This window comes from Gymnoscopelus braueri, assembly GCF_963280865.1.
Source record: "Gymnoscopelus braueri genome assembly, chromosome: 4".
Lineage (NCBI taxonomy): Eukaryota > Metazoa > Chordata > Actinopteri > Myctophiformes > Myctophidae > Gymnoscopelus > Gymnoscopelus braueri.
Window position 1 is genome coordinate 1,203,499 of NC_137605.1, and position 21,347 is coordinate 1,224,845.

General features: G+C 44.5%; 1 protein-coding gene and 1 pseudogene across 2 annotated transcripts in view; one reads left to right on the plus strand and one right to left on the minus strand.

Annotated features, from left to right (window-relative positions):
• kirrel3l (kirre like nephrin family adhesion molecule 3, like) overlaps window positions 1-10,772 on the plus strand; it is a gene marked incomplete at both ends in the record, with an annotated part of 36,170 nt that extends 25,398 nt beyond the window's left edge. The window contains 9 exon segments of the mRNA XM_080427175.1: window positions 1,111-1,136; window positions 1,138-1,194; window positions 1,196-1,213; window positions 3,043-3,187; window positions 3,190-3,240; window positions 6,232-6,351; window positions 7,779-7,888; window positions 9,338-9,427; window positions 10,116-10,772. Coding sequence (XP_080283301.1) covers window positions 1,111-1,136; window positions 1,138-1,194; window positions 1,196-1,213; window positions 3,043-3,187; window positions 3,190-3,240; window positions 6,232-6,351; window positions 7,779-7,888; window positions 9,338-9,427; window positions 10,116-10,772 — 1,274 coding nt within the window.
• Window positions 1-21,347, minus strand: part of LOC308084327 (protein NLRC3-like) — a 297,537-nt pseudogene that overhangs the window by 101,953 nt on the left and 174,237 nt on the right. The gene's annotated exons all lie outside the window — the stretch shown is intronic.

The following is a 21,347-nucleotide window of genomic DNA, read 5'->3' on the forward strand; positions in this document are numbered from 1 at the left end:
CATGTCTCTGGCTCCACCATGTTTTCTGCTCCACCATGTTTCTGCTCCACCATGTTTCTGCTCCACCATGTTACTGCTCCACCATGTTCTGCTCCACCATGTTACTGCTCCACCATGTTTCTGCTCCACCATGTTACTGCTCCACCATGTTTCTGCTCCACCATGTTACTGCTCCACCATGTTTCTGCTCCACCATGTTTCTGCTCCACCATGTTACTGCTCCACCATGTTTCTGCTCCACCATGTCTCTGCTCCACCATGTTACTGCTCCACCATGTTACTGCTCCACCATGTTACTGCTCCACCATGTTACTGCTCACCATGTCTCTGCTCCACCATGTTACTGCTCCACCATGTTTCTGCTCCACCATGTTTCTGCTCCACCATGTTTCTGCTCCACCATGTTACTGCTCCACCATGTTTCTGCTCCACCATGTTTCTGCTCCACCATGTTACTGCTCCACCATGTTACTGCTCCACCATGTTTCTGCTCCACCATGTCTCTGCTCCACCATGTCTCTGCTCCACCATGTTTCTGCTCCACCATGTTACTGCTCCACCATGTTTCTGCTCCACCATGTTACTGCTCCACCATGTTTCTGCTCCACCATGTTACTGCTCCACCATGTTACTGCTCCACCATGTTTCTGCTCCACCATGTCTCTGCTCCACCATGTCTCTGCTCCACCATGTTTCTGCTCCACCATGTTTCTGCTCCACCATGTTTCTGCTCCACCATGTTACTGCTCCACCATGTTTCTGCTCCACCATGTTACTGCTCCACCATGTTTCTGCTCCACCATGTTACTGCTCCACCATGTTTCTGCTCCACCATGTTACTGCTCCACCATGTTTCTGCTCCACCATGTTTCTGCTCCACCATGTTTCTGCTACCACCATGTTACTGCTCCACCATGTTTCTGCTCCACCATGTTTCTGCTCTGCTGCCATTTATGGAAAATACAATGAAATCAAAACGATCTGGCAGCCGTTCGTCTGTCTCAACATCTCAATGGTGTTTCTCTTCTTCTTTTCTTCTCTCTCCCCTGCCCGTCTCTCCTCTCCCCCCCCCCCCCTCTCTCCTCTCCCCCCCCCCCCCCTCTCCCCCAGGCCCTCCTATCATCACAGTGGAGGCCACAGCAGCACGCCATCAAACACTCCAAGGGCAAACTGGAGTGTTTGGTGGGCAGCAGCCCCCCCGCCCGACAAGATAGTAAGAGAGCCTCTATAACACACCGCTGTTCTGTCTCTGTGTGTGTGTGTGTGTGTGTGTGTTGTGTGTGTGTGTGTGTGTGTGTGTGTGTGTGTGTGTGTGCTCTGCCCCTGCCCTCACCTTCACACCCTCACACCTACGCGGCGGATCACAGACACACCGCACCCACCGACATGTCAGGCGGTGCACACACACACACGCGCAGCGTGCGCGCAAGCTAGCACCCCCGCACGCTAACGCTCACTGCTGTGTCTATAACCGTACGTGCACACGCACGTACGTGCACACATGCCGGCCCGGCGTTCACACCCACTGTGGATCAGAGATAGTGCAGTTGGGGGGAGGGGGGAGGGGGGAGGAGGTGAGGGGGAGAGGGGAGGGGGGAGGGGGGCTTTCTGCAGGTTTCCAGATCCAACCAACCCAACACTCAATTAGCCGGCTGTCAGCGGCAACATGGCCGACCCTGTTGACCTGAAGAGAGGAAGCCTGGACACATGGGGAGGAAGAGGAGGGTCTGCAGAGCCAGGGAGGAGAGGCAGTGGACCTCCATGGAGGAGGAGGAGGAGGAAGGAAGGAAGAAGGAAGGAAGAAGGAAGAAGGAAGAAGGAAGAAGAACGAACCAAGACAAATGGGAAAGCAAGACCTGTTTACTTCCCATATCTGCTTGACGAGAATCTTCCTAACATTCTGACATTAAATTGGCTTTTTTTTTGTTGCACAGAGACAAATAAATAAGGAGAAAAACCAACATTGTTTTCAACCTGTTTCTTCTGTCCCGACGGTTAAACGGGACGTTCACAAGATCTGCGTCAGACGGCTCCCTCTCAGACCATTTTTTATTTTTATCTTTTATTTTTTAATTCTTATCCCACATTTTTTACCCAGGACCTTCTAGCTGTGAGGCGACAGCGCTACCCGAGTGCGCCACCGTGCCCCCTGACCCACTCAGACCATTTCTAGTGGCCAAATGGCAAAAAATATCCAATCTACAAGCTCACAACAACGTGTTGTGAGCTTGTAGATCGGATATTTTCACCGGGAGTTCACCCTTCACAAAGCCCAGGATACGTACGCTAGGGTTTGACATGAAGCCTATGTGAGCTCTGGGCGCCTTAAAGGACATCCAATCAGAAAGCAGAACACAGAGACAGATCAGTTAGAGAGGTTTGGAACGGGATCTGAGGATGAGGAGGAGGAGGAGGAGGAGGAGGGGGGTTCTGAGGATGAAGAGGAGATCTAAGGATGAAGGGGCAGGGGGGGGGGGGCTTTGCTCGTGGCTTAGGGGCTCTTTGTGGAGAAGACCCTCGCTCCCATTGGAGATCCAAGATGGGTTCAACGCACAGAGCCTCTCAAACTATTTACTGTTACTATGGTTACTATACATATATGTTATTATACACTGACTGGCTACTGTGTATATTATTCTATATCAGAGGTCTTCAACAAGGGGTCCGGGACGACCTAACTAACAATTATATATACGACTAACAGTTATACCAAAAAAAATAGTGATTATGACAAAAAAAATAGTATTTTTTACTCTCTTACGTACCTGTAAACAAGACTCTCTCTCTCTCTCTCTCTCTCTCTCTCTCTCTCTCTCGCTCGCTCGCTCGCTCTCTCTCTGTCTCTCTCGCTCTCTCTCTCTCTCTCGCTCTCTCTCCTCGCTCTGTCTCTGTGTCTCTCTCTGTCTCTGTGTCTCTCTCTGTCTCTCTCTGTCTCTCTCTCTCTCTCTCTCTCTGTCTCTCTCTCTCTCTCTCTCTCTCTCTCTCTCTCTCTCTCTCTCTCTCACTCTCTCTCTCTCTCTCTCTCTCTCTCTCTCTCTCTAGGTGTGGTCGTTTGGGGACATGTCTCTGTCCTCGGGCTCGTCGGGTCGGTTCTCAGTCCAGACGGTGTCCAGTGATCAGGGCGTCCTGTCCTCCCTCGTCCTCTCAGAGACGTTGTCCCAGGACTTCACGCTGCGCTACAACTGCACCGCTGGAACCGCTTTGGGACCGGCACTGCGCTGGTCACCCTCAAAGAGCAAGGTATGGACCAATCACAGCGCTTAGATCTGCTATGCGCCCCATCTGCCCCGTAGTGATGGGTCGTTCATGACCGATTCGTTCAAAAGAACGACTTCATTGCCGTGAACGTGAACGAGCTCGTTCACTTCCTGAAACTGTTACGTTCACGCTATCGTTCAACGCCCCCCGTCCCTCCCCCCGTACACAGGACAGGAGGGCGGGGCTGTACGCGCGATGTAATAATAGCGCTCCCTCGATAGTGTTTTTCACTAGAAAATAGCGCTACTGAACGAGAACGTGAACGAATCACTTGAACGAATCATTGCAGTGAACGTGGACGAAATCGTTGGTTCACTGAAATGAAGGCTTTTCCCCACCACTACTGCCCCGCCCCCAGCAGAGTGTTTTAAAAGCCCTAAAGCCTGATCCATACTTTTGCGCCGCACGCCATGAATAGCAGATCTACAAGCTTACAACAATTGTTTTGCTTGTAGATCTGCTGCTATGTTCGGCGAAGAGGTTATGTGTATAGAGAGGGGGAAAAAGAGCAGACCAAGTACAGAACGTTTTGAAAGTTTAAGTGGTTAAATGTCTGAAAAAACACAAAATAGAAAATAGATTTTTTTTTTAAATAAAAAAATCAACAACATTAACTAACACATCACTGATGACACAAGTCTATGAAGTTATCTATGAAATCTATGAAAAAGTGTGATCTGCAACACAACTCTATACAATATGTGGAGTGGGGGTCCCTGCTTCATCTCTCTTCAGCTAAGGGTCCTTTGGGCTGAAAAACAGTGAAGACCCCCTGCTGTAGTGTGAGCCCACCTCTACAGACTCTCAGTAGCATTACTACGTGTCTCTACAGCGACCTCAACCTGAAGCTCCCATTTTAATTATACAACATCTAATCAATATAATGTAATCAGTAGATTGGTCCCTGCTCCATCACATACATATGGATTAGCCACTAAAGTCAATTAGAGAGAGGCTACAGGTGTTCTGTTAGCGTCCATCTCTGTCTCTATGGCTAAGACACACGCAAAACATTTAGCCAGAGAAATAAGCAGCCAGGTCTATGAAAATAAGTCCCCAAAGCAGCGACTATATAGGTCGGCAGTTCTCTGGCGGTTGTGGGTTCGAATCCGTGATTGTCGAGCGTCTCTAATACGAACACAATTGTCTCGTGTGCGGAGGAGGGAAGCCGGGGCGGGGGGGGGGGTGTCGGCTGATATTACTTTATTTTACTAAATCAAAGGTAGATTTAGTCGACTAAATTCGTATGATATTTAGTCACCTACAAGTAGACTGGCCTAAAACTAAAACATACGCTGGTAATCCAGCTTGACAGCGTGTCGCGAGTTCGACTCCCGATCCGACGACCTTTGCTGTGTGTCACCCCCCCATCTCTCTCCCCATTTCCTGTCAGCCTACTGTCCTGTCAAATAAAGGCATAAAAGCCCTCAAAATATCTTAAAAAAATATATATGACTAAATGACTAAACGTAAACTGAATTTTATTCCAAAGACTAAGACTAAAAACTACATCAAAATTCACTCGTCCGTCTGTCCGGCCTCAGTTCAAACTACATAAACTCTTTTAGTCTGTCAGGCCTCAGTTCAAACTACATAAACTCTTTTAGTCTGTCAGGCCTCAGTTCAAACTACATAACTCTTTCAGTCTGTCAGGCCTCAGTTCAAACTACATAAACTCTTTCAGTCTGTCAGGCCTCAGTTCAAACTACATAAACTCTTTCAGTCTGTCAGGCCTCAGTTCAAACTACATAAACTCTTTCAGTCTGTCAGGCCTCAGTTCAAACTACAGAAACTCTTTTAGTCTGTCCGGCCTCAGTTCAAACTACATAAACTCTTTCAGTCTGTCAGGCCTCAGTTCAAACTACAGAAACTCTTTTAGTCTGTCCGGCCTCAGTTCAAACTACATAAACTCTTTCAGTCTGTCAGGCCTCAGTTCAAACTACATAAACTCTTTTAGTCTGTCAGGCCTCAGTTCAAACTACAGAAACTCTTTAGTCTGTCCGGCCTCAGTTCAAACTACAGAAACTCTTTCTCAGTTCAAACTACAGAAACTCTTTTAGTCTGTCCGTCCTCAGTTCAAACTACAGAAACTCTGTTAGTCTGTCAGGCTTCCTTTGTTGCCACAGACACCAAAATAAAAAATAAAAACCCTCAGCTCCTTGCCAGCACTTTACATCAACGCAGCAGCAGCAGCGTTGTGCCTGGGTCTCCGGAGGGGCCCGGGCATCCAGTGAATCTCTAATTAGATTACTGTCGGTTGCTTCATTGCATGTCAGGCCTTGTTAGCCTCTTCCTGAAGAGAGATTAGAGACAATGGAGCCCCGGTGCCTGTGGGGACCGGCGGCCATGTTGGCACCGTGAGGCAAGCGGTATACGGAGGGGGGGACGGGGACGGGGGGGGCTTATCTGTAGATGAACATATCATTGCTGTCGGGCGTAATGCTTGTATCTCAGTATTTATTTATTCTATGCAGTGGTGGAAAAAGTGCTCAATTTTTTTACTTGCAATGTAGAAATACTCTAGTTACAAGTAAAAGTCCGGAATCAAAATGTACTTAAAGTACCAAAAGTAAAAGTATTTTTCCCTAGTTTAAAAAAAAAGAATATTTTGAAAATAGCCAATCTACAAGCTCACAATACGCATTGTGAGGTTGTAGATCGACTATTTTCAAATGGCCGAAATTGTGAAGTAAAAATTACAATATTTGCCTCTGAGATGTAGTGGAGTGAAAATTGGAAATACTCCAGTAAAGTAAAAAATACCTCAAATCTGTGCTTAAATACAGTACTTGAGTAAAAGTACTTTACACTACTGGTTATATGTAAGCAAGGGTAAGGCTTGGTATAAAACTTTTGAGACAAATGGCTAATTTTCTAACGCATTCTCTCTCTCATCCTCTCTCTGTCTCTCTCTGTCTATGTCTCTCTCTCTCTCTCTCTCTCTCTCTCTCTCTCTCTCTCTCTCTCTCTCAGAGGCCATGCCCATGCTGATCATAGTGGGCGGGGCAGTGGGCGGGGGGTGTGTCCTGCTGGTCTGTGTCATCGCTCTGGTCTCTCTGTGCTGCCGACACACTGGCAAAGGTGAGCTCAACGGTCAGTATGGAGGCCACGCCCACATCGCCACCCAAACACCACACGCCACTTTAATCACGTCAACACTGTTGGACAGTAACTAGTTAACTAAGTAATATATCACTTTATACTACTATAACTAGTTAACTAAGTAATATATCACTGTAATAGATTACTTTATACTACTATAACTAGTGTACAGTAACTAGTTAACTAGGTAATATATCACTTTATACTACTATAACTAGTGTACAGTAACTAGTTAACTATGTAATATATCACTGTAATAGATTACTTTATACTACTATAACTAGTGTACAGTAACTAGTTAACTAAGTAATATATCACTGTAATAGATTACTTTATACTACTATAACTAGTGTACAGTAACTAGTTAACTAAGTAATATATCACTTTATACTACTATAACTAGTGTACAGTAACTAGTTAACTAAGTAATATATCACTGTAATAGATTACTTTATACTACTATAACTAGTGTACAGTAACTAGTTAACTAAGTAATATATCACTTTATACTACTATAACTAGTGTACAGTAACTAGTTAACTAGGTAATATATCACTTTATGCTACTATAACTAGTGTACAGTAACTAGTTAACTAAGTAATATATCACTGTAATAGATTACTTTATACTACTATAACTAGTGTACAGTAACTATTTAACTAAGTAATATATCACTTTAATAGATTACTTTATACTAGGCAACTATAACTAATAGTGTACAGTAAAAATGAATTAAGTAAGTTACAATGAAGGTGATTTGTTTCAGACAGAGATAGACTATATATTAAGCCTATACTTTATGCTCCATAGTGGGAGGTTGTCACATGACAAAAAATAACAGATATCTACAAGCTTATCAACACATTGTCAGCTTGTAGATCTATTAGTAACTTATAAGTCTTCCTGAGTATCTCAACTAAAGTGTGTTGATATTTTGTCTAGTTTCACTTTCACCAAAATCTCAACTTGCATTTTAGTTTGTGTGTTTTTTAGTGTTTGAACCCGTTTAATCAGTCATGTGATCTCTCTGACCCTCTCAGGTAGTTGTTTAATCAGTCATGTGATCTCTCTGACCCTCTCAGGTAGTTGTTTAATCAGTCATGTGATCTCTCTGACCCTCTCAGTTAGTTGTTTAATCAGTCATGTGATCTCTCTGACCCTCTCAGGTAGTTGTTTAATCAGTCATGTGATCTCTCTGACCCTCTCAGGTAGTTGTTTAATCAGTCATGTGATCTCTCTAACCCTCTCAGGTAGTTGTTTAATCAGTCATGTGATCTCTCTGACCCTCTCAGGTAGTTGTTTAATCAGTCATGTGATCTCTCTGACCCTCTCAGGTAGTTGTTTAATCAGTCATGTGATCTCTCTGACCCTCTCAGGTAGTTGTTTAATCAGTCATGTGATCTCTCTGACCCTCTCAGGTAAGAAGTGTACCCGCCTCTCTAAGAGTGACATCAGAGTGCAGATCGTTCACAGCGATCACAACGCAACGCGTGGAAACGACGACGAGGAGGACGTCAAAGAACCCATGGTAACTATAGGGTTAATCTATAGACCTATAGGGTAACTATAGGGTTAATCTATAGACCTATAGGGTAACTATAGGGTTAATCTATAGACCTATAGGGTAACTATAGGGTTAATCTATAGACCTATAGGGTAACCATAGGGTTAATCTATAGACTATAGGGTAACTATAGGGTTAATCTATAGATTATAGGGTAACTATAGGGTTAATCTATAGACTATAGGGTAACTATAGGGTTAATCTATAGACTATAGGGTAACTATAGGGTTAATCTATAGACCTACGTATAGGGTAACTATAGGGTTAACCTATAGACTATAGGGTAACTATAGGGTTAATCTATAGACCTATAGGGTAACTATAGGGTTAATCTATAGACCTATAGGGTAACTATAGGGTTAATCTATAGACCTATAGGGTAACTCTAGGGTTAATCTATAGACCGGGGTCTCATACATCACTGGTTCTCACTGGTCTCCACCCACATGATTTAGGTGGGGGTCCCCAGATGATTAGCTTTAATGAGCAACATAGTTTTCTCACTCAACAGTAAACAAACCAACATACGTATGTTTATACACACATTTATAGAGTGACAATTTAAAGGACCACTTCACCCATTTTCAACTTCATATAACTGGTCCTCACTAATGCTCTGGATAAGATGGCACCATGTCTGTCTACTCAGTCTGTGTCTCAGAGGAGGGCTGTGGACAGTTCAGAAACCCGTCTACCAGTGACATCATCGATGGGGAATCCAAGCTAATAGAAACTGCAGGATTTCTATTCCTGTAAAGTTAGCATGCTACAATGGAAGCCATTGTTCTCACATTAATACAAATCTAAATAAAAAAAGTGAAATCTTGTTTGAAAAATAAGACCTGCCTAATGATGATGATGTCACTGGTAGGCTGTAGACACAGAGTGAGGAGGAATGTTTTATCATGAGCATTAGTGAGGACCAATTATATGACTTTAGTTTGAAAATGTGTGCAGTGGTCCTTTAAAGGACTTTGAAGACCTTTTTAACAACCGCAAAAATTCAATAAAAAAGACCATTACAACGAGCTTGTAGATCTGCTATTCTCACCATGTGTAGGCTATCTGTGGAACCCAGTCAAACTAAATGGAACGCCTCAACTCTAAGGTCTGGTCAGGGTGGGCCGGTTCAAATAGCATTATTTTTGGAGGTCACAGCCTGAAAGGTCTGAGAAGCACTGATAAAGATAAAGGTTTGATGAAAGGGGGGAACGGGGTCTAAAAATAGCACGTAAAAATGGGGGTCCTTGACATTAAAATCACTCCCCTGTATATCAGAGAGAAACAAGCCTCCGTTTTCACTTTGTTTTTCAGTCGTACAACCTTGTAAACTCATACCAACCGTCTGGTTTCTCCTCTCCTCTCCTCTCCTCTCCTCTCCTCTCCTCTCCTCTCCTCTCCTCTCCCCTTCAGGCTCCAAACAGCAGTGAGTCTCCTGGGACGTCCCGGACAGAACACAGCGACCTTCTGGAGGAGGATGAAGACGAGAGGTCCGACATCAAGGTAAAAAAAATGAAATAATAATAAACCCGACGCTCTTCTGTCTCTGATGAACCCGTGTGTCCTTCTCTGTTCTCCTCTGGTTTATAACTCTTTGACTGCCACAGAATAACACATGGTTTGCCACTGCCACTGCCAGAGATTTTCAAGTGTTTTTACTGACCTTGAAAAGTCATGGAATTATATCCGCGATCGCCGTCCTCACGGGGATCGCCTCATTACTCGTCTCGTAGAATTTGTAAAAAACATATGTCCGGTGGTGGTAATCCGGTGCATAGCTGTGGCCAGTTGAATGAATGGCTTGTTTTTGTCACAAAAAAAAAGGAACGGAGATAAAGCCATTTTTCCACAACAAATAAACAGGATGTAAACAAGCTGTAGCTTAGCAGAACCTGAAGAGAAATGTTGTCGGTGGCAGGCTAAGAGTTAATCTGTTCTCCTCTGGTTTACATTCTGCTGGAAGGCGTGGCCATTGTGATCGTTAAAATCCTAAAGGATCTGAACCCTAATTCTGACACGTCTCCCCCCTCCCCCTCCCCCTCCCCCCTCCCCCTCCCCCCTCCCCCTCCCCCTCTCCCTCCCCCTTCCCCTCCCCCCTCTCCCTCCCCCTCCCCCCTCTCCCTCTCCCTCTCCCTCTCCCTCCCCCTCCCCCCCTCCCCCCTCCCCCTCCCCCTCCCCCCTCCCCCTCCAGGATCCCACCAACGGCTACTACAACGTGCGCGCTCACGAGGACGTGCACCGCCACGTGCGCGGCAGCGGCGCCGCCTCCACCACCGCCGGCTTCTCCGAGTACGTCCCCTCAGGCTCCGCCTCCTCGCGGCCCGGCGTCTACACGCCCTCCTCCCAGCTGCCGTCGCCCAGCCCGCTGTACGGCCAGCAGCACGCCACGGGCGCCACGCCGCAGCCCCGCCCCCAAGTCATGTACGACTTCAACCACCGCTACGCCACCACCACAGGGGGGCGCTCCGCCTACGAGCAGCAGCAGGCGGCGGCCGCTCAGGCCGCCGCCCAGGCGGCCCAGCAGCAGCAGCAGCAGCAGCAGCAGGCCCAGCCGGCCGCCATCTACCCCGCCGACCCGCTCTACCACCACGGAGGCTCCGCCTACCTGCCCACCGGCACGCCCACCAACACCGGCACGTACGGCGGCAGCACCACCGGCGGCCGCGCCTTCACCAGCTACGTGAAGCCCGTGGCGTCCTACGAGAAGGTGGACACCTGCTACGACCAATCGGACGAGGCCAGCAAGGTGTCGGGGTCGTCGCGCTTCTCCTACGCCTCGTCGCAGGTCTCCTCCTCGCAGCACAGCGACTACGGACGGCCCTCGCAGCGCATGCAGACTCACGTGTGATTTGGACCGGAAAGGGCAGACTCACGTGTGATTGGACAAGAGGTTTTTTTTTAAGAGGCGGGAGAACAACTAGACTCACGTGTGATTGGATGAGAGTTCTTCTTTTTAGCATCGGGAGAACGGTGGAGTTACGGTGGACACACAAACGAGACTCGCTTTGATTGGCCGGTTTGGGTCCTTCTTCTGGGACGTGTGATTGGAGGGGAGCTCGCATCGTGGGTCATGTGATTACCTTCATTTATTCCCGTGTCGTTGGATTGGATCTATGGTTAAACCCTGAGCCGGTTGGTGTCAGCCGATTGGCTCACGTCACCGCAGTGTGCTTTTACCTCGAGTGGGATTATGGGATATCAGTTTACCAAGATGGCCGCCGGAACCCGTGCCGGCGTTCCCTCAAAGGATTATGGGTTCACATCACGGGATGAACTGTGGTTCCAGAGTGAGAGAAATATAAACCCTTAAACCCCTAAAGACATGAAACCATGGGAATTAAAAAAAACATCATACTAAACATTTTGTCGTCTGTCATTCGGTGTTTGTTGGCATGCAAAGGAATTCTAAGCACATTTTGTGTCTTCTATACATCAACAACAAGGACCGAGGTGGTCGGTCGTTATAAGCCGCCGTGCTCTGCTCCGATTGGTGAATCTGAGACTGAGAGCCGTTTGTACCGCGCTGCGTTCCCTGGGGGGCGGGGCTTTGAAGAAGGAGACCCTCCTTGGATGACGAGGACTTTTTGAGAGTTGGCGAAGCGGCCGGCGCTCTGCCGGGCCGCCGCCACACGGACGTGGAGGATGTGAAGTGAATGTGTGTCTGTAGCCTTCACGCTACGCTAGCACGTCTGTAGCCTTCACGCTACGCTAAGACGTCTGTCAACGATACGCCCCATCGATCCGTACTTATAGGTTGTGTGTCGGTGTCGTGCAGCGAAGACAGACGATCTACAAACGCACGCTGTGACACGTTGTGAGCTTGTAGATCGGCTGCCTCCGGTGAGCGACACCCGGTGTGCAATAAAATATGTATAAGGGGACTTTAAATGGGATTTATGTTTTTTTTTGTTGTTTTCACCTGTGCCCTATTGTCAAGATAATGTGGACCAGAAAACTAATGGTGTAAATATGGAACCGGTTCCATCAAGTCAGACGCAGCACGTCAGCCAGTAATTCAAACTATAGCGCTTTGTTTTTGCAGTTTTTTTTTCATTTAAATTTGTTTTACCCCCAGAAATCAATGGAGTCATGTTTTCAGACAGAATATATAAGCCTGTATTTACCAAAAACAAACAAACAAATAAAAAACGGCATAATTTGAGACACCGGCTTGTCTGAAGGCTAACAAAAGGAGCAATTACAAAAATGCTAACGCTAACCCTTTTGTTTTGTGGTCCAAACATTCAGTAAAAACCGGGCCCAGGTTTAAAGCATTATAAATAACATTTTAAGTGTGTCACTTAAAAACGAACACGGAAAGGCCATGAAAACCCAAAGACGGTGAGAATTGTTTAAAGGAGGGGGGGGGGGGGGCCTCTGTATCGTTTATTTTTATCTTTTATTTGCTACGGTGTTTTAGAGATGGTGAAATGAAGGGCGGGGGTCTTATTATCAGAACAATCAGAGTGCGAGGGTTTGGGGGGGGAAATAATACAAAAAATGGTGGCAATCGTTGACTTGAAATAAGCTTCAGGCGAAGGTTTCACATTGGAGGTTATTAACTACGTGGTTCTCAACGTGAGGTCTGGGGACCCCCATGGGGTCCTCGAGAGGGTTTCAGAGGGTCCACAGCTTAAATGATTTGATACGACCATTTAAACCCGTCAACTCTTGAGAGTGTACAAATGGAACCTAAACGAACGCTTACGGGTCCGTTTGGTTCCATTTGTACACTCTGAGTTAAATTGAAGACTGAGGATTATTGGGGTCCCAGAGATAACAACAAAATGGTGTCAAACCGAGGGGGTTCGTTCGTTGAAATTAAAACTCTCTCTTTCGCTCCAGAGTTCTACAACACAATCAAAAAGTAGTTCCAACATGTTTACAATGAAACAAGTACTACCCTGAAACACTGACCCGTAGGGATGCACCGATACACTGTTTATATATCGGCCGCATATCGGCATCATTGGCCCGATATCCGCCTTGCTTGTTCTGGAAAAGGTTCCAAATGTGATGGAACCCGATTTCCTGGTTCCCTCTACTGTTGGATCCGGTTCCCTCCGGTTCCTGGGATCGGTGCATCCCTCTCTGACTGACTAGATATCTGTGTACAAATGGGTTTGTTGTGGAGAAACCTGTTTTTTTCTGTCTCTGTTGCATGCAGATGATGATGATGATGATGATGATGATCTTGTCTAGTGGATAAAAAAAAAGAAAAAAAGAAAGAAATCTTTTCATTTTCATCTCCATTCCATGTTTGAGATGTTGGTTTTTTTTATGCACCTTCTCGCCGCCTCCGTTCGCACTCAAACTCCCAGAATTCCCTACTGTACTGTACTGCACTGGTTCTCCACATAAGGCCTGGGGACCATCGGGGGGTCCCAAATGGTCCCTGGCATAGTATGTAAATTTGCCTTGTGTTTACATAACAAAACTATATATATATATATATATATATATATATATATATATATATATATATATATATATATATATATATATATATATATATTATTCTCTCTTTAACTGCCAGAGTGATAGTGTAATAGTGCCACTGCTACCAGCGAAAAACAGCAATTTTACTGACCTTTGAAAAATCATGGAATATTCTCTGTGACCTCTGTCCTCATGGAGAGGCTCATTAGAGGCACAGGGGTCTCGTAGTATAGGGGCTCATTACAGGCACAGGGGTCTCGTAGTATAGGGGGGAAATTGTCCGCTCGGGGTAATCCATTGCACAGCTGTGGCCGTTTGAATGAGGCTTGTTTTTGCCGTAAAGCAACAGGAATTGAGAAAAATAGCGATTTCCCCACAGGAAATAAACAGGAAGTAAACAATCTTATTATTTTTTTTAAATTACGTCAATTCCGGGTCTGATGGATAACATGTTTTATTTATTGTTTTTTTTTATGTAAACACAGGGCAAATATTCATACTATGTCTTTAACACTACAGCTTAGACTGGGGTCCCAGATATATTTAAAACGTGGGGTCCATGAAATCAATAAAAAGCTGAGAATCACTGCTGTACAAACAGTGGTCAGAAAACGCTGCTTCTAAGCAGCCAATGGAAACATGAATGACAAACTGTCACTTAAAGAGTGAATAAAGATCATTGCTTGTTCTTTATTTTTATATTTTATATAAGCCTTAATGTACAGCTTATATGTAAGCTGCTCTACTGTAAAGTACCTTTATATTACCATTCATATTCATAATGTAATCTATACCTGATTTTACTTTCATTTTGTCTCCATGGTTTCTATGGTTTTCATTCCGTTTCTTCGTCAAATCAGCCGAATGCAAGTAATGTTTTTTTATCTTTTGTTTTTTAACACTAATTGCCATTTGTATGTTTGTTTGTTTATTATTATGTTTTTTTTTATAATGTATTAAGAGTTTTAATTGCTAAAAAAAGAGCTATCATTGCTTGTAACTTTGTACACATATTTATATTTAAATAAAAGCCATTTCTGATAAAGAGACGAGTGTGGAGTGTCCTGTTCAACCTGATCTATGAGAGAGTTGCTTCAGTGTGCACAGGGGAGCGTGCACGAGAGTGTGCACAGTGGAGCATGCGCGAGAGTGCACAGGGGAGCGTGCACGAGAGTGCACAGGGGAGCGCGCACGAGAGTGTGCACGGGGGACAGTGTTAATTTTGTGACTAAAACTAAGACGAAATATGTTTGTCTTCTAGCTTTTTCACTATGAAAACTAAAAACTAAGCTATGATGAGTAAAGCTATGAATATATATAGACCGTTTTTTCAACAAATACAAACTAGACGAAAATGTCAGGGACGGACTAGTCCCTGACAAGCTCACAGTGAGCTTGTAGATCTGCTATTTTCAGCTTGTAGATCTGCTATTTTCAGCTTGTAGAGCTGCTATTTTCAGCTTGTAGATCTGCTATTTTCAGCTTGTAGATCTGCTATTTTCAGCTTGTAGAGCTGCTATTTTCAGCTTGTAGAGCTGCTATTTTCAGCTTGTAGATCTGCTATTTTCAGCTTGTAGATCTGCTTTTTTCAGCTTGTAGAGCTGCTATTTTCAGCTTGTAGATCTGCTATTTTCGGCTTGTAGATCTGCTATTTCAGCTTGTAGATCTGCTATTTTCAGTAGGCAGCTAAGTATAAATCAGGCATTGACGCCAACATAACATTTATTTGACTGTAGATTTAGTAAATCTAAACTAAATCTAAATCATTTCAGACTGAAAATATATTTTATTCAAAAGAATAAAACTGAATCAATATCTGCTGTCAAAATCAACACTGATGAGGGAGTGTGCACGAGGGGAGTGCTGGTAAACAAAGCTCTGTGTGTGTGTGTGTGTGTGTGTGTGTGTGTGTGTGTGTGTGTGTGTGTGTGTGTGTGTGTGTGTGTGTGTGTGTGTGTGTGTGTGTGTGTGTGTGTACGTGCACACAGGCGAGCTGATAAAGACGTACTCTGTCAGGTGGAAACCTTGTATGTCAAAAACATACAAGGTTTCTTTTCAGGAAGAAACTGTTGGATCTAATGTCATTATTATTTAGTCACAAAGCTCTGGTTGATTCTTTTCATTGGTTCAATATGTATTAAAAAAACAGACACTTAAAGGAGCATTTCACCCACACTTTACAACCTATCTTCATATAATTTGGTCTTCATCGGTGGACTGTGCAGTGCAGAAAGCCGCCTACCAGTGACATCATCGATGGGGAATCCAAGCTATTAGGAACAGCAGGGTTTCTATTCCTGTAGAGTTAGCATGCTGGATAGAGCACCGAAGTCTGACGTCATTTACACATCCAAGGTTTGTCTACCTGGGTCACGGTTCCCCCCCCCCGATCTGAATCCCTATAGACGTGTTTAATATCGCCTCAAATAAGAACTGTGTCCAAAAATAAACAAATGACCCCGGCGGTTTGACTCTTATGGATATGAAGCATCAACTGACGGTGAGAAAACGCTAATGTTATTTCCGACAAATTAGTACAATTTTCGCCAGAAACAGACTGTATCAAATATAAGTGACTGACTATCATAAACGATACAGAGCCTCCTCCCTGACAATATCGCAGAGACAGTTTGTTTATTTTTGGAACACAATTCTTATATGAGACGATTCTATGATGACATGTTATTCTCCATAGAGAAATGACTTTACGAACCTGGGGATGACGTCAGGACTTCTGTACTCTATAGAAGATATTGTTCTCTATAAAAACAAAATAAAAACCCAACTCTTGTTTGACATGACCAAACCTACCTACCAATGATGTCACTGGTAGGGAGGTTTCTGAACTGTAATTATTATGAAATATAATTATTTGAAAACTTGAGTTCACAATGTGTACTTAGTTACTTTCCACCACTGGAGAGTGCAAACGGACTGTAAAAAGTGGACTGACTGACTAACTAATCAAATGGCAGGTGTGGGGAATTGGACAGGTGTGGGGAATTGGACAGGTGTGGGGAATTGGACAGGTGTTAATTTGGCAAATCACGCTTAGGCTCGGGTTGCCATGACAATCAATTGGCGGTTCTGGCGGACAACCGACGACCGACTATCCGACCGACTCGACACCTTGCGCTCGACTCCCTCGGGTCGTCTGTGACGTGTGCGGCGACATTTGAAGTCGAGATCATTATATTATAAATTATTATATTATTATATGAACTACAGACGTACGTACATACGTCTGTACGTCTGTACTGTATGCACAGAGATTCTGTGCCTTTATTGTAGGTTGAAAATGGGTGAAGTGGTCCTTTAACCACTTTCCATAAAGATCTAAAGTAGCATAATTAGCAGAACTACGTTGAGTTGTGAGCTTGTAGATCTGCTGCTTTTGCGTGACACTGTAATACAACTAGAGCATTAATCTATGAGGGAACGTGCACGGGGGAGCAAACGTGCACAGGGGAGTGTGCACGGGGGGAGGGGGGTAAACAAAGCAGCGTGCGCGCGTACGTGCACGCCCATGTGCTCCACATGATGTATACATAAATTAGCGGCTCTTGTCTGTGTTGATTCTGAGATTCCCTCGACGACAGAACAACACTAATGAAGACGGATCTCACACACACACACACACACACACACACACACACACACACACACACACACACACACACACACACACACACACACACACACACACACACACACACACACACACACACACACCTATACTTGTGAGGACATCAACATTATAGGAAGGTGATTGTTTTTACTGCCAGTTAAAAAAAATAACCTTTTGGCCATTTTCAATCCTAAAGCTGAAAATAGCAGATCTACAAGGCAAGCTCACAGCTTGTAGATCTGCTATTTGTGGTGTGCCACACCGGTATGCAACAAAGTATAAATCAGGCATCATTCTGACCCCTAAACCACTGGTTCTCAAAGTGGGGTCCAGGGACCCCCAGGGGTCCTTTGGGGGGATGCCAGGGGGTCCCCAGCTAAACTAGTTAATATGTCGTCACAATCATTTTAACCATATTTTATACTTTGGCTATTCAAAAATATCAGATCTACAAGCTCATAGTGCGGCATCTGCTATATTTTTGAAAACTCCTGGCACAAAAACATTTTGAGACAGGCTTTCTGCAGCCCAAAAAAACATCATTTTGGGGGTCCTTGACATGAAAACATTTGAGAACCACTGACCTAAACCCCAACATTTTTCCCAATTTTAAACCTATAACTCCCCACATCCTTTTTAACCATTTAACCATTTAACCATTTAACAGTTTAACACACACACACACACACACACAATGAACTTGTCACCTGTGTGCGTTCCTCTGTTGTCACGGTGTCTGCCCCCGTGGTGACGCGATCGCCACGACAACGGGGGCGGAGCTAACCGTTAGCACACGCTCCTTAATATTCCAATGGGAAGAGGGGGAGGGGCTTTCCTAAATGCATGTTTAACATGACATGTGACATGAGACACAGGTGATGTAATCAATAGTACAAATCTGTTTATTAAATCTCTCACGTTAAAACATTGCACAAACAAAAAATACATATCTATCTTACATCTATCATCCATCTCTCTCTCTCCAGACAGACAGACAGACAGACAGACAGACCAGTGTACAGACAGACAGACCAGTGTACAGACAGACAGACAGCCCAGTGTACAGACAGACAGACAGACAGACAGACAGACAGACAGACAGCCAGCCCAGTGTACAGACAGACAGACAGACAGCCCAGTGTACAGACAGACAGACAGACAGCCAGCCCAGTGTACAGACAGACAGACAGACAGACAGACAGCCCAGTGTACAGACAGACAGACAGACAGCCCAGTGTACAGACAGACAGACAGACAGCCAGCCCAGTGTACAGACAGACAGACAGACAGCCAGCCCAGTGTACAGACAGACAGACAGACAGACAGACAGACAGACAGACAGCCCAGTGTACAGACAGACAGACAGACAGCCCAGTGTACAGACAGACAGACTGACAGCCAGCCCAGTGTACAGACAGACAGACAGACAGACAGACAGCCCAGTGTACAGACAGACAGACAGACAGACAGCCCAGTGTACAGACAGACAGACAGACAGACAGCCCAGTGTACAGACAGACGTACAGACAGACAGACAGACAGACAGACAGACCAGTGTACAGACAGACAGACAGACAGACCAGTGTACAGACAGACAGACAGACAGACAGCCCAGTGTACAGACAGACAGACAGACAGACAGACAGACCAGTGTACAGACAGACAGACAGACAGACAGACAGACAGACAGACCAGTGTACAGACATTACTCATGAAAATAAAACAATCTAAAAGTCGGGCCTTTCAACAAACTTTTGTGTGAAATGTCCCTTTATAAAACTGCCACCATCATTCTAAAGGTCTAAACAGAATGGATCCTCTTCCTTCCTGTAGAATTCACTGTGTAAAATAATGTGTAAAAAAACTCTTTAATCTCTGATTCTCTGCTCTTTAATGTATTCATTTCCACACCAGAACCAACAGAAACTCAATTAAACTTTCCAATCAGGCGTCTAGTCGGCGGTCAACTCTGGGGTCCTGAGTCGGCCACTAGAAAACGCGCCCCGTGGGGAGAGAGCCCTCGTGGCGTTGCTGGGGCAACCAGCGACCCCCCCCGTCGATGTGATTGAACGACGTGGAGCAGAAGGTCCCTCGTCACCCCCGGGTGAAAAAGGGTCAACGTGTGCAAAAGGAAAAAAAAAAGGCGATTGGATTTCAGCCTTGATACACAGGATATAAATGATCTGTGTCAATTTACCCATTTAACACTCTGAGGGTGTACACATGGAACCAAATTTGGACCCCTACGGGTCCATTTGGTTCCATGTGTACACTCTCAGAGTTACAGACCTGTAAGGGTCCATTTGGTTCCATGTGTACACTCTCAGAGTTACAGACCTGTAAGGGTCCATTTGGTTCCATTTGTACACTCTCAGAGTCACAGACCTGTAAGGGTCCATTTGGTTCCATTTGTACACTCTCAGAGTTACAGATCTGTAAGGGTCCATTTGGTTCTATTTGTACACTCTCAGAGTTACAGACCTGTAAGGGTCCATTTGGTTCTATTTATACACTCTCAGAGTTACAGACCTGTAAGGGTCCATTTGGTTCTATTTATACACTCTCTGAGTTACAGACCTGTAAGGGTCCATTTGGTTCCATGTGTACACTCTCAGAGTTACAGACCTGTAAGGGTCCATTTGGTTCCATGTGTACACTCTCAGAGTTACAGACCTGTAAGGGTCCATTTGGTTCTATTTGTACACTCTCAGAGTTACAGACCTGTAAGGGTCCATTTGGTTCTATTTATACACTCTCAGAGTTACAGACCTGTAAGGGTCCATTTGGTTCTATTTATACACTCTCTGAGTTACAGACCTGTAAGGGTCCATTTGGTTCCATGTGTACACTCTCAGAGTTAAAAAAGGTTGTACGCGATAGGTTGTTGTTAAATGAAGTGTTATATAGCTCTATATTGTGTTGGATAGATACAGTAACAGTAACATGTCTCTCCAGCTCTTTAGTAAAAACAGAAGATTTAGGTCAGGATACTAATGTCAGGAGAGAGAACACCATACAGAGAGAACACCATACAGAGAGAACACCATACAGAGAGAACATCATACAGGATAAACAAGTTAAATTGTAAGTGATGACACAAAAAGATGAGCAGACCAAGCCCCCAGAGTTGCTGAGAAACATTGAAGCTGCCACCCCAGTGGCCAAAGCTGGAAATGCAGGCGGGGAGAAATACATGCACGCGCAAAACATACTGACAGATATTTATATTTATACATATAAATATGTAAACATATTATACATACATACATATGCATTTACATATAAATATGCATCTCGAGTGTATTTAATAAATATCTCGCGTTCAATCCTTGACACACGGGCTGCCGTAGAACGCAAAAAGGACACTAGTGCACATGCTCATAACTCTATGGGGATACAAAATCGAACCAATAATTCTACTTCCGGCAGGTTTCCGGGTGCTTCAAAACGCCACTGAGCACATTCATTGAAATGATAGCTGGGGGCGGGGCAATCCGCCCTCTAGTTATATTATACCTCTATGGAGCAGACACAATTAGAACTGTAAAGGTCCTTACACAACGGGGCGATTTTTTTCATGCGAATAATATGTTTTTTTTTAAAACCTTATAAAGTCAATGCAAGCTTACATGGAGCGAAAAAGTGAAAAAGCGAAGCGAAAAAGCGTCTTTTAATTATTCAGAACGAGTCCGAATTTTGCGTATATTCACATATTCGCCGGTGTGTAATGACCTTACGGCTATACAAGTGATAAATGGGTTTTCTGTCCTGATTGGGGGAAACAAATCTGTAAACAGCTAGAGAGACGTGGAGACCCCTGTTACTGAAGAAACACTCTATAGCAATGATTACTGTCACCATATAGAGCTTTGACTTTTTAACCAAAACCATGGACATGGTTCCATTTGACCAACAGAAGCTTCAGTGTCACAAAGAGTCCATCAAAGCTTTAATGTTATTGTAGGAGAACAATCACAGGTCACAGATTAAAAACCCATTTTAGACCAAAAGAAAAAACATTTCATAAGACACTTTGACATGTGCTGAAGACGTCTGGATCCATAGATATATCTACCATATTATACACGGGGAAGAACATGCATCCATTTGTCCATTTGTAACCCTGAGAGAAACGAAGGTACAGACATTTGTACCGAGCAGACAGACGTGTCTCAGTGTAGTCCCAGCTTACAGTATGCATAAAAAGAAAACCTTTAACAATATCACAAGAATACTGAAGAGCAGGTCTCAGCCGTTATTAAAACACAAATTTAGACCTTTTATTAGGACAGTTTGATATGCACTGCCTCTATAGATATCTGCACCGCTATGCACACATGTAGTGCTCCCTTTTTA